Source organism: Ipomoea triloba, chromosome 13, assembly GCF_003576645.1.
Source record: "Ipomoea triloba cultivar NCNSP0323 chromosome 13, ASM357664v1".
NCBI classification, from domain to species: Eukaryota; Viridiplantae; Streptophyta; class Magnoliopsida; order Solanales; family Convolvulaceae; genus Ipomoea; species Ipomoea triloba.
In genome coordinates this window covers 329,060-342,721 of record NC_044928.1, presented here as the reverse complement: position 1 = coordinate 342,721, position 13,662 = coordinate 329,060, and the positions used below count along the sequence as shown (strand labels likewise).

The 13,662-nt window shown below is 39.2% G+C and overlaps 1 protein-coding gene across 1 annotated transcript; it reads right to left on the bottom strand.

The window, feature by feature from the left end:
* Positions 1–3,079: 3,079 nt before the first annotated feature.
* LOC116002276 (probable transcription factor At1g61730) lies at positions 3,080–4,229 on the bottom strand. Its single transcript, XM_031242380.1, has one exon. It carries the CDS (start codon positions 4,227–4,229, stop codon positions 3,165–3,167), a length of 1,065 nt encoding a protein of 354 aa, XP_031098240.1. The 3' UTR covers positions 3,080–3,164.
* Positions 4,230–13,662: the final 9,433 nt, after the last annotated feature.

Genomic DNA, 13,662 nt, shown 5'->3' with positions numbered 1-13,662 from the left:
TCCTGATGCGCTCTAGGCCGTTCATCGATCCATCTGAACTTCTCGTTTTGCATGCAGGCCTCTTTAGCGATTGCGTCCGCTACTTTGTTTTTCTCGCGTGGGATGTCATTAAATTGGATCTCCCATCGTCTTCCCTTCGAGGCTTTGCACAACTCCACAATATTGCTCGCAGGTCCCATCATAATCACCATTGCCGTTGATGAGGTGAATGGCCTTAGTACAATCCGATTCAATCACCACTTTCCTGTACCCAAGCTCTCACGCTTTCTCTATCCCAATGTGCACTCCCTATAGCTCCGCTTCCAGAGGATTACACGTGCCAATACGGTTGGAGAAGTGGCCTTAGTACAATCCGATTCCCACCTTGCTCCGCCGCCTGCCTCCGCCGATTCTTCTTCCGGTTGATGTTCAACTATTTTGCAGCCCTCTTTTCAGTGCCCCACCATTCCGCACTTGAAACAAACGAGATGGAGTCCTTCATACTCAATGGTTCTCCTTTTATTCCTCAAAGTGAATCTTGCCAGAAGTGGCTTCGTGATATCGACTTCTACGCACACTCTCGCGAATAACCCACGGGATGCCATGCTCGTCGCGTGGTCCACTTTTTTTGCCTTCCCGATCATATGTCCCACCCTCATCAAGAACTCATAGTCGTAGTATTCAATCGGCAGGCATGGGAATCTCACCCATACAAGTAGCCGTTGTGTTTGGTCGCGCATGGGGTCGAAATACGGTTCCCATTCTTTGACGGCGAGACAGTGATCCAGCACCGTCCATGGGCCTTCAAGTTTGGCGTATTCGTAGTCGGCTACTGACGCAAACCGTGCAAGGAAATATCCATTTTGTATGGCTATAAGATCCATCCACGACTCGGGGTTCCAAATGGTTCTCAGGCGTCGTAAAAAATAGTTATAGCCGACAACTTTTCCCAAAACTTTTATGATCAAGGTGTTCTCCCACCTCTATTGCATGCGCTTCTTTTCCTCCTTCGTGAGTTTAACCACCGGGCAATCTGGATCGTCATCTTCTTGTTCACCAGCTTCGTCGTCTGAAACGTCCTCAGTGATCGTCACCCTATCCTTCTATCCCTGTCTTTTTCCTGATCTTTTCCCTTTTTAATCCTTTAAAAAACATTTTCAACGTTCACTTTTTTTTAACATTCCTTTTTCACATTTTCAACATTCTTAACAAAAAAAAAAAAAAAAAAAATCAACACCATGAACTCACGTTTTTTTTTTCCTCTCATTTTCACATTCTTTTATCCTCATTTGTTTTTTTCAAATTACATTTTTCCTTCCTTTTTTTGTTTTTCCATTTTCAATTCTTTTTTCTCATTCTTTTTTTTTCTCCATTTTTCCTTTTTCGCACATTTCAGCATTCTTTATTGGCTATGTTTGGCAAACCTAGCTGAAAAGGTAGTTGAAAGCTGAAAAGCTATAAGTTCGAAGCTGAAATCTGAAAAGTTGTTAAGCTAGCTGTTATGATTAAAAGTGTTTGATAAAATTACCTTTTTGATAAACTGATAAATGTAAAAAGACTAAAAAAGGACATCTTCATACAATTTCTAAATAGTTTTAAATTTAAATAGGTTTGTTTATATATTAAAATATAAAATAGTGAAATCAATATATTCTAATAAAATATAAAGTAAGAACATATATTTGAAAACATATAAAGTAAAACAAAATGTTTATAATTCATAAGATTAGTTCATACAAAAATCAATGTTCAAACACAAATGTCAAATTGAAATTACAACCAATCATATTGAAGAGAAAAAGTCAAAAAGGTTTAGCCAAAAAAGTTTTAATTGGGAAGGGTAAATGATGTTATTTTCTATAAAATAATAAGGTTAAAGATGGAAAAAAAGTTAGGAAGCTACTAGCTTATTTTGAAAGGTAGCGTTCAAAAATAAACTCTTATTTTAAGCTACTAGCTTATTTTGAAAGGTAGTGTTCAAAAATAAGCTCTTATTTTAAACTACTAGCTTATTTTAGGAACATTACCAAGCAAAGCTTATAGCTTATTAGTAGCTTAAAATAAGCTATAAGCTCATAAATAAGCTCTGCCAAACAGAGCCTTTAATTTCAACACCATGAACTCTTTGAAATTGCATTTTTTAACAATTAAAATAATTTAATTTACAACTAGTTTGGTTGGCGTGAGTGACCGTGCACTCTTGTCTCTCAAGAGATGTCGCCAATCTGGCCAGCACTTTGCTCCTTAATTGGGCCGGCCCGGTGCGAATAGAGATTAATCTGAGTATGGTACAAGCTTAAAAGTGTCTCCTACGGGGCCTGCTCAGGATACCTCATTGTTTAACAAAAAAAAAAAAATTAATTTACGTAGTTGTAATTTATTTCTTAATGTTTATTACCTTTCAAATATTTAGTATTTTTTTTTTTTGAAAAACACAATATTTAGTATTGGTGTATTGAATTTCAATTATATAGTTTTGGGTTTTGATGGATGTTTTTCTCTTCCAAATACAAGGCTATCAGCTACCCCAAGTAACACTTTGCAAGCAATCAAATCCCTTTGAGAACTTGATGGGGCTTACATCAAGCCAGTGTGGTCTTTCAAATTGATGGGACTTACATCAAGCCGGCTTGTCCTCATCACACAAATTTGAAAGGCCTTGTCCTCCACACTCTGATTTTTTATTTTTTTTTTTTGCAACATCCTCCACACTCTGATGAAGATTGAAAACCTTCAAATTAAAACTCACTCTATCCTTTCGAAACTAATTTTAACTGTGACATGCATGGCAAATGAAAAAAATATAGTATGTTTAATGTATTTGGATTATAGAAACACATGACTAATGTGTTGGCAAGGTCTAGGAACATGTAAAAAGTTGTTTTACAGACAATTCTGCATCTATTGCTTCCACTTTAGGCTACATCCTATTCCTATCAGTGGACTAACCCTTGTGAAATGTTAGTTGTAAGATGTAGAAATACCAAGTGCTTTGCTAGAGCAATATAATTTTGAATCTCCATAAAAAAAAAAAATAATAATAATAATAAAGACATGAAAATACCAAGTAGTAATAATTTATTTGCAAATTAAAGAGGATTCCAGCGTTCATGTTTGATTTAGCAAAATATGAAACCAAAGGGAGGGGATAATAACTTCATTGAGGAATCCCTCCTTTGCAGCGACTACTTCTTCTTCATGGCGTTCAAACTCGCCTTCACGTGTTCTTGAATCAGCTCTAACTCCTTCAAGAACAGATCCATCTCAGCTACTGCCACAGCTTTCCGCTTCTTCTCAATCTCCTTTCTCTTCTCCTCACCGATCACAATACCCTTGTTCTTCTCCATAAATTGCGACAGTAAATTGAATCTGCCCATCTTCCATCCACTCGAAGCATGCGTTTCAATGGCGTCCTCAACCACCGGAGCTTTATTTTTATTGATTTTTTCTTCTTTGAGACTTCCATTGCAGGCCATCAGAGCGTGAACAATTCTTACTTGGTTGCTATCCTTGATTTTCTCATCCCCCTTCCCCCATATTTTCCTGGACAGTTGATAGGTTTTTTGCTCGTGGGGTTTCGAGAATAACTTCCCCTTTCCGGCGTTGTTTATGTAATTTTTCCTCATCCGCTTCATCTTATTTTGCAGCTGGCTTTTGCTCACTGTGAAATGCACAGACTTTCGTATGAAATCGTGAAACGCGTCCAAGTCAGTATGCGGATCGCCATTCTCCTTCTCTGTGTACTCGATCATTCCCTCCAGAAGACCTATTTCATCGTCTTCGCTCCACAGTCTCTGGAATAGCTGCTTCTTCGACTCTTCTTCCGATGGTTTAATCTCAGAGATTTCTACCACGGATTCTGGATTTCGCTTCTGCCTCTTCGATTCTGTGGCTTCTCTGTCCGCCGGGCGTTTAGCTTCGGCACCGGATTTTCTCGGCTTGCTTTGGGCGGATTCTCGTGGGTGGTCCGTGGGTTTAACAATCGGGGCGGGTCTTTCGGACTCGGACTCGGAATCGGAATCAGTCTCAGACGACGAAGCGGCCTGAACTTTGGCCTGCGTAGATGATGCTTCGGTGACCTTCGTTGCCGCCGAGGATGGAGTTTTGGCAATCTGCATTTGAGTTTGGGTTTGCTCCTGTTCCGATTCCGATTCTGAGTCGGATTCCGAACCTTCATTGTCTGTTGAACAATCTTCTTCTTCTTCTTCTTCTGCTACGGATTTCTTGAGTTCAGATCGAGTTTTAGCCATTTTCTGAGCTGCCAGAACACGAAGACGAGGAGGCGGAGGCAAAGATCACTGAAGCGGTGTAACCATTTTTTTGTGGCAGAAACGATCCTCTTATATCATTCAAAAGGTTGTATAAGGCAATCCATTAAACATGGAAAATCCCTACGTTTACACAATATTTTATGTCAAAAGGTTGTACTTCGTATCCAAGGCAATCCATTAAACATGGAAAATCCCAACGTCGACACAATATTCTATGACATCGTATGTGTAGCTTCTATTACCGGGGCGTTTGGTTTGATTGGAAGAAATTATAATTTCATTCTCACTTAATTTAAAATTGATACATGACATTCTCTTTTAACTTTTCTTTTTTGTATTTTTTATTTTTAACTTTTCTTTGTGTATGTTCATTTAATTTAAATCTTTACTAGTATTTTCGCCCGTGCGTTGCACGGAATGAATTTTGTTATAATGTTTTAAAAATATTTAGATCAATATATAATTATATAAATTATAACATCAATATTATATATAACACAAATGATGAAAATGGTTGGATCGATTATGTTTTCTAATGTTATCCTTGCTTGAATTTAAGCAAATATGTCAATAATATGCATCGTCCACATATATTGTATACATGTCATTTAATATAGATACATGTAAAAGATAATCATTGATATTATTTTAGTCATCTAGTCTAAGTAAATAAATAAATAAAATACAATAAATAAATGAATAAATAGAAAGTCCAATGAAATAAACCAATATATATATATATATATATATATATATATATATATATTTACAGCAGCTTATTAAAATTGTTTTCGACACAAAAAATTATCTCAATCTTTTAACCCTAACATCCCGTACAATCGAATCAATCGTACCTAAATTGTCTAAGCAGTACATTAGGCATTTATTCCATTGAGTAAAATGAAAGTAAGAACCATTATTATAGATAGAGTTTTAATTATGTGGCTGAAAAAAGTAAGAGATATAATGAAAAATGATGAATTATGGTAAGGTAAAAAAAATCTTGAAATGTAATGATTTATATATTAGTCTCAAAATCAATTAGATACAAATTATATTAGGAAAATTATATATAAAAAAAATGTTGAATAATTATAGCACATTAATGTCGAAAAAATTATTCAATTATTATTTAGTTATAATTATAATAATATTATACTTTTATATATATTACTTAAATAATTACACGGAAGAAGGGAATGAGAATTACCATAATGATTACAATAAATAAAAATTAGGCAATTATATTAATATTTAATTATTAAGTTAAATATTTGCACCAAATGAAAAGATAACTATAATTTATTTTGTGCCAATAATATTATACTTAAGTATAAAAATATGTATATAGATTATCATAAAATAATCATAAAAATCACATGGGAGTAGGTGATGAAAATTACCATAATAATTATTAGGCAATTATTAACACATGAATAATTTATTTTGTACTAATATATATATATATATATATATATATATATATATATATATATATATATATATATATATATATAATATTAGTACAAAATAAATTATACTTTATAATGGCAAGTATAAAAAAAATCATAAAAATATCATAATAATTACTCAAAAGAAGGGAATGATAATCTATTTTTGTACTAATAATATTATACCTTAAATATAAAATAAGAATATTAGGCAATTATGTTAATAAATAATTAATATTTTGGTACATTAATTTCGGCTATGAATTGAAATAATTAGGTTGGAAATAATTAATAAGAATATTAGGCAAAAACAATGTCATGAAAATGTGTTTTTGAAATTCAATTTGCAGTCTTAGACAATTTTATATATTATTATGATTAGATAATTATATTATTATATTAAAATAAATATAGAAAAATAAAGAAGAAATAATTTAAAAAATAAATATAATGTCAACTATTATATAATAAAAATGCATATTACATGTTAATGGTGTAGAAAAGATATCTAATAGTATAACTTAATTAACCGACTAACTTTTGCAATATATATACTTACAACATTAGATTTTGAATCTCTGAACCCATAAGAGAGTGCAAAAATATACAATGTTGCGCCAAAAAACCCCACTGGTTTTCTACCAGTTCGCAATTAATTTAAAATTTTCATGAGAAAGACCACTTAGACATCGCAAAATCAGACCTCATGTTTCAACAAAAAAAATCTTGAAATTATTTATTTATTTTTTAATACTTAAATAATTTCAATTTTGTCAAATTTATTCTAGGGCTATCCTCAATCTTCATCTCTACAATTTTGGGAGGAAAGATTAGCAAGGATTGCAAGTCTTGAAAATTGTAGCAAAAGTACAATGTATTAAATAGGAGAGAGAGTTTTTGTTAGGTCATCACCAATAGGAGATTGTAATTGATATTTGGTACAGTAAAATCTTCAAGACACGGTCAGGGCCGTATCTGAGCATGTTTAACATGTGCAACCGCACAGGGTCCCCAATTTTTGGGGGCCCCATATTTTAAAAAAAAATTATATGTATATCTAGTTTACAAAAATTTAGGCTAAATGCATGAAGATTAGACCAATTTGTGATAAGATGAAATTCACTCAATTGACAATTGTTTTTAAAACCCAATATATATATATATATATATATATATATATATATATATATATATATATATTTCCTAATCCAAAACATTGTCAATTCCGTTTGGCAATTATATTTCATAAATCATAATCCCACATCTCAATTAGACAATTAGCAAATTCTCAATTCCCAACCCTATAAAATACAGCAATACCGTAACGAAATTTGACAATTCGGTAATGACAGGATAATTGGGCATGCAGTACCTGACCCAAACCACAAGAAGACAGACAGGCTCAGTAACAGTCATCCGTTACACAAGAAGGACACATTGAAGAGGAGTTACTCCAACGGCTCCTTGGAGTCATTACCTGCACTTAGTGTAGATATTAAGCAGCCGTTACAAGCTCAGAACACTTTTATAAAAAGAACCATGTTGTAGGAGGAAAGGGGGGACACTCTGTTTCTAACACACAACACTATGTACTCACTTACAATGGTACTCAACTATTATACTCGTTTATCAAATATACTTCGGTAACAATATTTACCGTCATTGGTGCTTTCATTGAGACCTGAGATCAAATCTCAAGCAAGCTCTACATACTACAGAACATGAACTTATCAATGGAGATGGCTCGATCAGGATCTAGCAGCTCCCGTGGTTCTCGTTACTTGAGCTGCAACGGCAACCATGGCCGCAGGAAAATCTTTGTAGTCAGCTCAACAACAATCGTGGATGGAGGTCACGCTCAGGCCCCACTACCGCCTCCTCAAGAGTAGAGGTGGAGTCCTCACGAAGAGAGATCAAATACAAGGCCGAGACCGCCTCAGCAACAATTCAAGGCCTCGATCGCGCCTCGACCTAGGTATGCTCTTAGTTAAATAAGATAAATAAATAAATAAACGAGGCACCTTACCTCGCCTCGTCACTTGGTGCCAAGGTCCACACCTCGGCACCCTCCTCGGCAACATGTGCTGAGGCACCTCATCTCGTCACCAAGTGACAAAGCACGCCTCTGAGGCGCAAAGTTGCTAAAAGAATGGTTGACCAAAGTAAGCTATGAGCACGCAAGAAGGAAAAAAAAAAGCGCAAAAAAAAAAACAATAAAAAAATACGCATGGCCGAGGTCACGCCTCGGCCAAATCCGCCTCAGTCGCGGCTGGCCTTTGAGATTTCATGTTGAGTGTGTTTGGAGTTCTTTTCTGGTGATTGGTTGTGACCGAGATGCTTCCAATTTTCCTCCCCATTTATGAACCTTTTGAACTGAGATAGCTGGACTGAAATGGAAGAGATTTATGGTGGCGGAGATTGTGGTCTCTGGAGTATGCTATGTTCCTTCCAGTGGCCTTGTCTCCTATATTTGGTTTGGTGGGTGACTGGAGTTTCCTGCCGGAGTCCTCATATTTTTCTGGCGATCACTAATGGTGGAGATTGTTTGGAACCATGGCTGAGGTCGCGCCTCGGCAACCAAAGCCGAAGCCGCGCCTCGACCACCATGGTCGAGTTCAGCCCTCGGCCATGCTGCGCCATGGCAACCCTGGCTGAGGCCGGGCTTCGCCTCTCCTCCAAAATAATAAAATAAAAAATTCCATAGTAGGTTGATTCCGTTGTTTGCTAACCAGATTTCAGATAACCATAGTTGACAGGCTAAAAGATTCCATCCTCTGTTTGGTGTTGGTGCAAATGTTGCTCTTATTTTCCAGTGAATTGAATTACTTCTCTAATTTGAGAAAAAGTTTGGGACTTGGAGTTGATAGTTCAGCCAAATCCCTTGAAGAGATCATTATTATTGTGGTTCTGATGAATTCTTCAGATCTTAGTTTGATATCAATGATGGATCTTCTTTTTGGAGTTTCCTAATGAAACAAGGTCCAGTAAGATGAAGTCAATACAGTAAGATGTGAAGCATTGTCAGTGAGGCCCACTGTTGAAGAAGAAGATGCATAGTTTGAGCATCTAAATAATTTTAAATTGGGGATGGCAGTGTAGTAAAGCCTTTACGACCTTCAATTCCTTTGAGCTCATGGGAGTTTCAGAGTTTTTAGTAATTCATGGCCAAAGAAGCAAGACATTAGTGTGTTAATGGAATCCTGTCGTTGATCCCATGTCCCTCACCATCAAGATTGCTAGCTCCGGCAAGAAACCTCTTCTTGTTTCTTCAAGACCAAGTTCACTTCCCGTCCCCATCGCCATATAACTCTCCTTCACTCATCTCTCTGTCGTCGTTGCCGCGTGCCTGGCACTGCCAACTCGAACTAAACTCCATGAAGAAGGCTGAATAGTTCAAATAACACTTCCACAAGGAGGCTGAAGCATGGGGAATGACTTATCACAATCCATAGACTTTTCGATCGCGTCGTCGATCCCGTAAAAATTATGAGATACAAGCTTTACAGGTATTCTCAGTTCAGGCTTCCTTTCTCTCTCAAAAGTCTTAGAAGATGCGGCAAAAAAAAAAACAAAATAAATAAATAATCCATAACAGCCGAGGCCGCGCCTCAGCCGTAACTGCCGAGGTCGCACCTCGGCCTTGCCAGGGCCGTGGAGCTCCTCGGCCACGGCGGCGTTCCGAACACGTCGGTGTTGGGTCCGGTTGTCCATCATGCTGTATGCCTGCTGTTATAGGCTTACATTGTTGGACATGGAGATTATTGAGCAGCTTCTCGACCCATGCTCCACAGCATAGAATGGCGACTGGCATCCATTCGCAACTCCAGACTCAGCCGGCTCTAGCTCCTCTAATTCGCGACTCTGCTCCAACAACAAAAGTCCCATTCGTGAACTATGAGTAGGTTTCCGGTAATCTGTTTCGAAAAAAAAAATTAAATTAAATTAAATTGGGGTGTCACCACCTCGGCTCAGAGCCGAGGAGAAACACGCGAACCAACCTCGGCCTTGTGCCGAGGTGGGTGTCACCACCTCGGCTCAGAGCCAAGGAGAAACACGCGCATCACCTCGGCCCTGTGCCGAGGTGGGTGTCACCACCTCGGCTCTGAGCCGAGGAAAAACAAGCGCATCACCTCGGCCCTGTGCCGAGGTGGGTGTCACCACCTCGGCTCTGAGCCGAGGAAAAACACGCGCATCACCTCGGCCCTGTGCCGAGGTGGGTGTCACCACCTCGGCTCTGAGCCGAGGAGAAACACGCGCATCACCTCGGCCCTGTGCCGAGGTGGGTGTCACCACCTCGGCTCTGAGCCGAGGAGAAACACGCGCATCACCTCGGCCCTGTGCCGAGGTGGGTGTCACCACCTCGGCTCTGAGCCGAGGAGAAACACGCGCATCACCTCGGCCCTGTGCCGAGGTGGGTGTCACCACCTCGGCTCTGAGCCGAGGAGAAACACGCGCATCACCTCGGCCTTGTGCCGAGGTGGGTGTCACCACCTCGGCTCTGAGCCGAGGAGAAACACGCGCATCACCTCGGCCTTGTGCCGAGGTGGGTGTCACCACCTCGGCTCTGAGCCGAGGAGAAACACGCGCATCACCTCGGCCTTGTGCCGAGGTGGGTGTCACCACCTCGGCTCTGAGCCGAGGAGAAACACGCGCATCACCTCGGCCTTGTGCCGAGGTGGGTGTCACCACCTCGGCTCTGAGCCGAGGAGAAACACGCGCATCACCTCGGCCTTGTGCCGAGGTGGGTGTCACCACCTCGGCTCTGAGCCGAGGAGAAACACGCGCATCACCTCGGCCTTGTGCCGAGGTGGGTGTCACCACCTCGGCTCTGAGCCGAGGAGAAACACGCGCATCACCTCGGCCTTGTGCCGAGGTGGGTGTCACCACCTCGGCTCTGAGCCGAGGAGAAACACGCGCATCACCTCGGCCCTGTGCCGAGGTGGGTGTCACCACCTCGGCTCTGAGCCGAGGAAAAACACGCGCATCACCTCGGCCCTGTGCCGAGGTGGGTGTCACCACCTCGGCTCTGAGCCGAGGAGAAACACGCGCATCACCTCGGCCTTGTGCCGAGGTGGGTGTCACCACCTCGGCTCAGAGCCGAGGAGAAACACGCGCATCACCTCGGCCCTGTGCCGAGGTGGGTGTCACCACCTCGGCTCTGAGCCGAGGAAAAACACGCACATCACCTCGGCCCTGTGCCGAGGTGGGTGTCACCACCTCGGCTCTGAGCCGAGGAAAGACACGCGCATCACCTCGGCCCTATGCCGAGGTGAAAATCCCCTCGGCCCTGTACCGAGGTGAAGCTTCGGCTCTGTGCCGAGGCGGAAAATGCCTCCGCCTCGGTAAGCAAAGAGTCTCCAGATAGTCTTTTCTTGGTCAGAGACGTTAGTAATGCCTGTTCATTGAGTGCTGAGAAAACAATAGTTCATCAAGGCTTGTCAAGTGTGAGTTGCTCCAACCCTATTCCAGTACCAGCACAAATTCTAATGTTAGTGGTCCTTGTACTGGGATTATAAGTGTTTCTCAAAGCTTTTTTCCCAATGATATTATTAGAAAATCATGTGCTGAGGGTGGCATAGCATCTTCTGGTATAGGCCGTTGTAATGTTTCTCCACTACCTTCGATTGGTGTGAAGATAGTAATGACCTGTGCTTGGGTAGGGAATATTCACTTGAGGCTAATCAGGCTTCCAATTACTATTCTCAAGACTACTGGAACATCAAATTACTATTCTCAAGTTCTTCAAATATGTTGACAGCTTCTTCAACTCTTCCAGCTCTGCCAAAGTTAGATATTAAAATGTTATAAGTGAATAAGTCTGGTGATATACCAGCCTTCTTCATCTTCTCGTAAAGTTCATGAATATGTTGAATCTGCTTTAGTCTTCCAAGAGCAGAAAAAACAACATTATACATGAAGTTCGTGTTTCTGTGATCTTGCCGGCGTTCTCATGATGATCGTGGTTCCCCGTCGGCGGAGCGTGGATGGAGGCCTGCACCATTGGAGTTGATGACATCGTAAACCCTGCTCGGGAGTGAATGCATTTAATGTGAGTTGCGCAGATCGGGGATCTCCAAGAGGGTCGTCGACGGGGTGTTTTGCTCCTGGGAATTCTCATTTGAATTATTTGCATGAGTCGAGTCAAAATATTAATTCTTTCTCTAAAGCGGAAGATGGCATTTGCATGGTAAATTAATCTGACCAACGATTTTTGTGAACAAGTTGACCAGATAATTTTTATGCTGGACTTGGGTTTTCTCAAAAAATTGACGGCACAATTAATTTCTTGGGGACTCCAACGTTTTAATTGTCGCTCAAGATTTATCTTTTTTGAATTTCGAACCTCACCACCTGAAGATACAAAATTAGCCGAGGCCCCGTGCCTCGGCCAAAATCGGCCAAAGTCATGCCTCGGCCAAAGGGGTCATGACCTTGCCCCGGCCAAAATTGACCGAGGCCCTGCCTCGGCCTACCTTTCAAAAAAAAAAAAAACTTATTCATCTCGCTTCTACACTATTATTACTCCCTAGTTGACTCAGCTACACTCGCGAACTGGGGAGTAAGGGGGGCTGGTGACAGGATAATTGGGCATGCAGTACCTGACCCAAACCACAAGAAGACAGACAGGCTCAGTAACAGTCATCCGTTACACAAGAAGGACACATTGAAGAGGAGTTACTCCAATGGCTCCTTGGAGTCATTACCTGCACTTAGTGTAGATATTAATCAGCCGTTACAAGCTCAGAACACTTTTATAAAAAGAACCATGTTGTAGGAGGAAAGGAGGGACACTCTGTTTCTAACACACAACACTATGTACTCACTTACAATGGTACTCAACTATTATACTCGTTTATCAAATATACTCCGGTAACAATATTTACCGTCAGGTAATTTCGTAGATCGTAGACCGCAACTCAACTGATTCTTCAATTTTTCTTGATCACACAAACACTCAAGTCTCAAGATCTTCAATTCTCTTAACATGGAATTAAAATTACGTATTTTTTTTTATAATTTTTGTTTATTGTTTTAAGAATTTGTTTCTTGATTAATTATTTATTCATAGAGTTTCTAAATAAATTCTTTTTTTTCTTAGGATTTTATAATTATGTCTTCTAGAAAATATACATCTGGGTCTGAGAAGCGTAAAAAGAAAAGAAGAATTGAGCAATTAACTCAATATCAAAAAAGTGCTCTTGAAAAATTCATTACAAAACAAACTCAAATAGATGAGCAAAAAGATGATGCCAAGGAAAAATTGTTAGATGCTAAAATTGCTTAGAGATATTTTATCAAAAGAAAAGATAGGGGCAGTATATTGAATTCATTGAAACATATGAATTGTTTTCCAAATGCTACTATTGCATAACGAATATTATTGACTATCGCGATTACTGTTGCATCATTTTTTCACACACATACATTAGTTTTATTATAGAAATACCAAATTATCATTTTAATTTTACTACAGTTTAATTCAAAAAAGTAATATTGTTATTCACCCCTAAAAATGTTCCCTTTTTAATTTCATCTCTTAATGTTGCACTATTTAATTAGATACATTAATCTTTATTAAAAATTGGTAGGGTAAGTCAATTCATGCATCCAATGATTTATAAGTCATGTCAGGAAGAAAAATTAGGAGGTTTAAAAGCATTTTTTCATTCAAAATTATAAATGATGCTTTACTTGAGCACTAAATTGAAGGGACCCTCTCACGTGTGTAGGCTGGTTAGTTTTTGAAATGGTCTAAGAAAGGACCATATTCTCCTTTTATCAGGTGGCGAACAATTTAAATAGAGTTAGTTTTGATATGAAATTGAATGATGTATTTCATTTCAATTTAAAGTCTAAGTTGATAATTTGAGTGTACATTTATAATTATATATTATATGTTATATATATGTTCATCAATACATTGCTAGTGCATTCAAAGTCACAACAGCAACCATATACTA

Bases quoted from the DNA above. Each gene is read 5' to 3' on its own strand.
- LOC116002276 (XM_031242380.1), bottom strand. From the start codon at position 4,229: ATGGCTAAAACTCGATCTGAACTCAAGAAATCCGTAGCAGAAGAAGAA.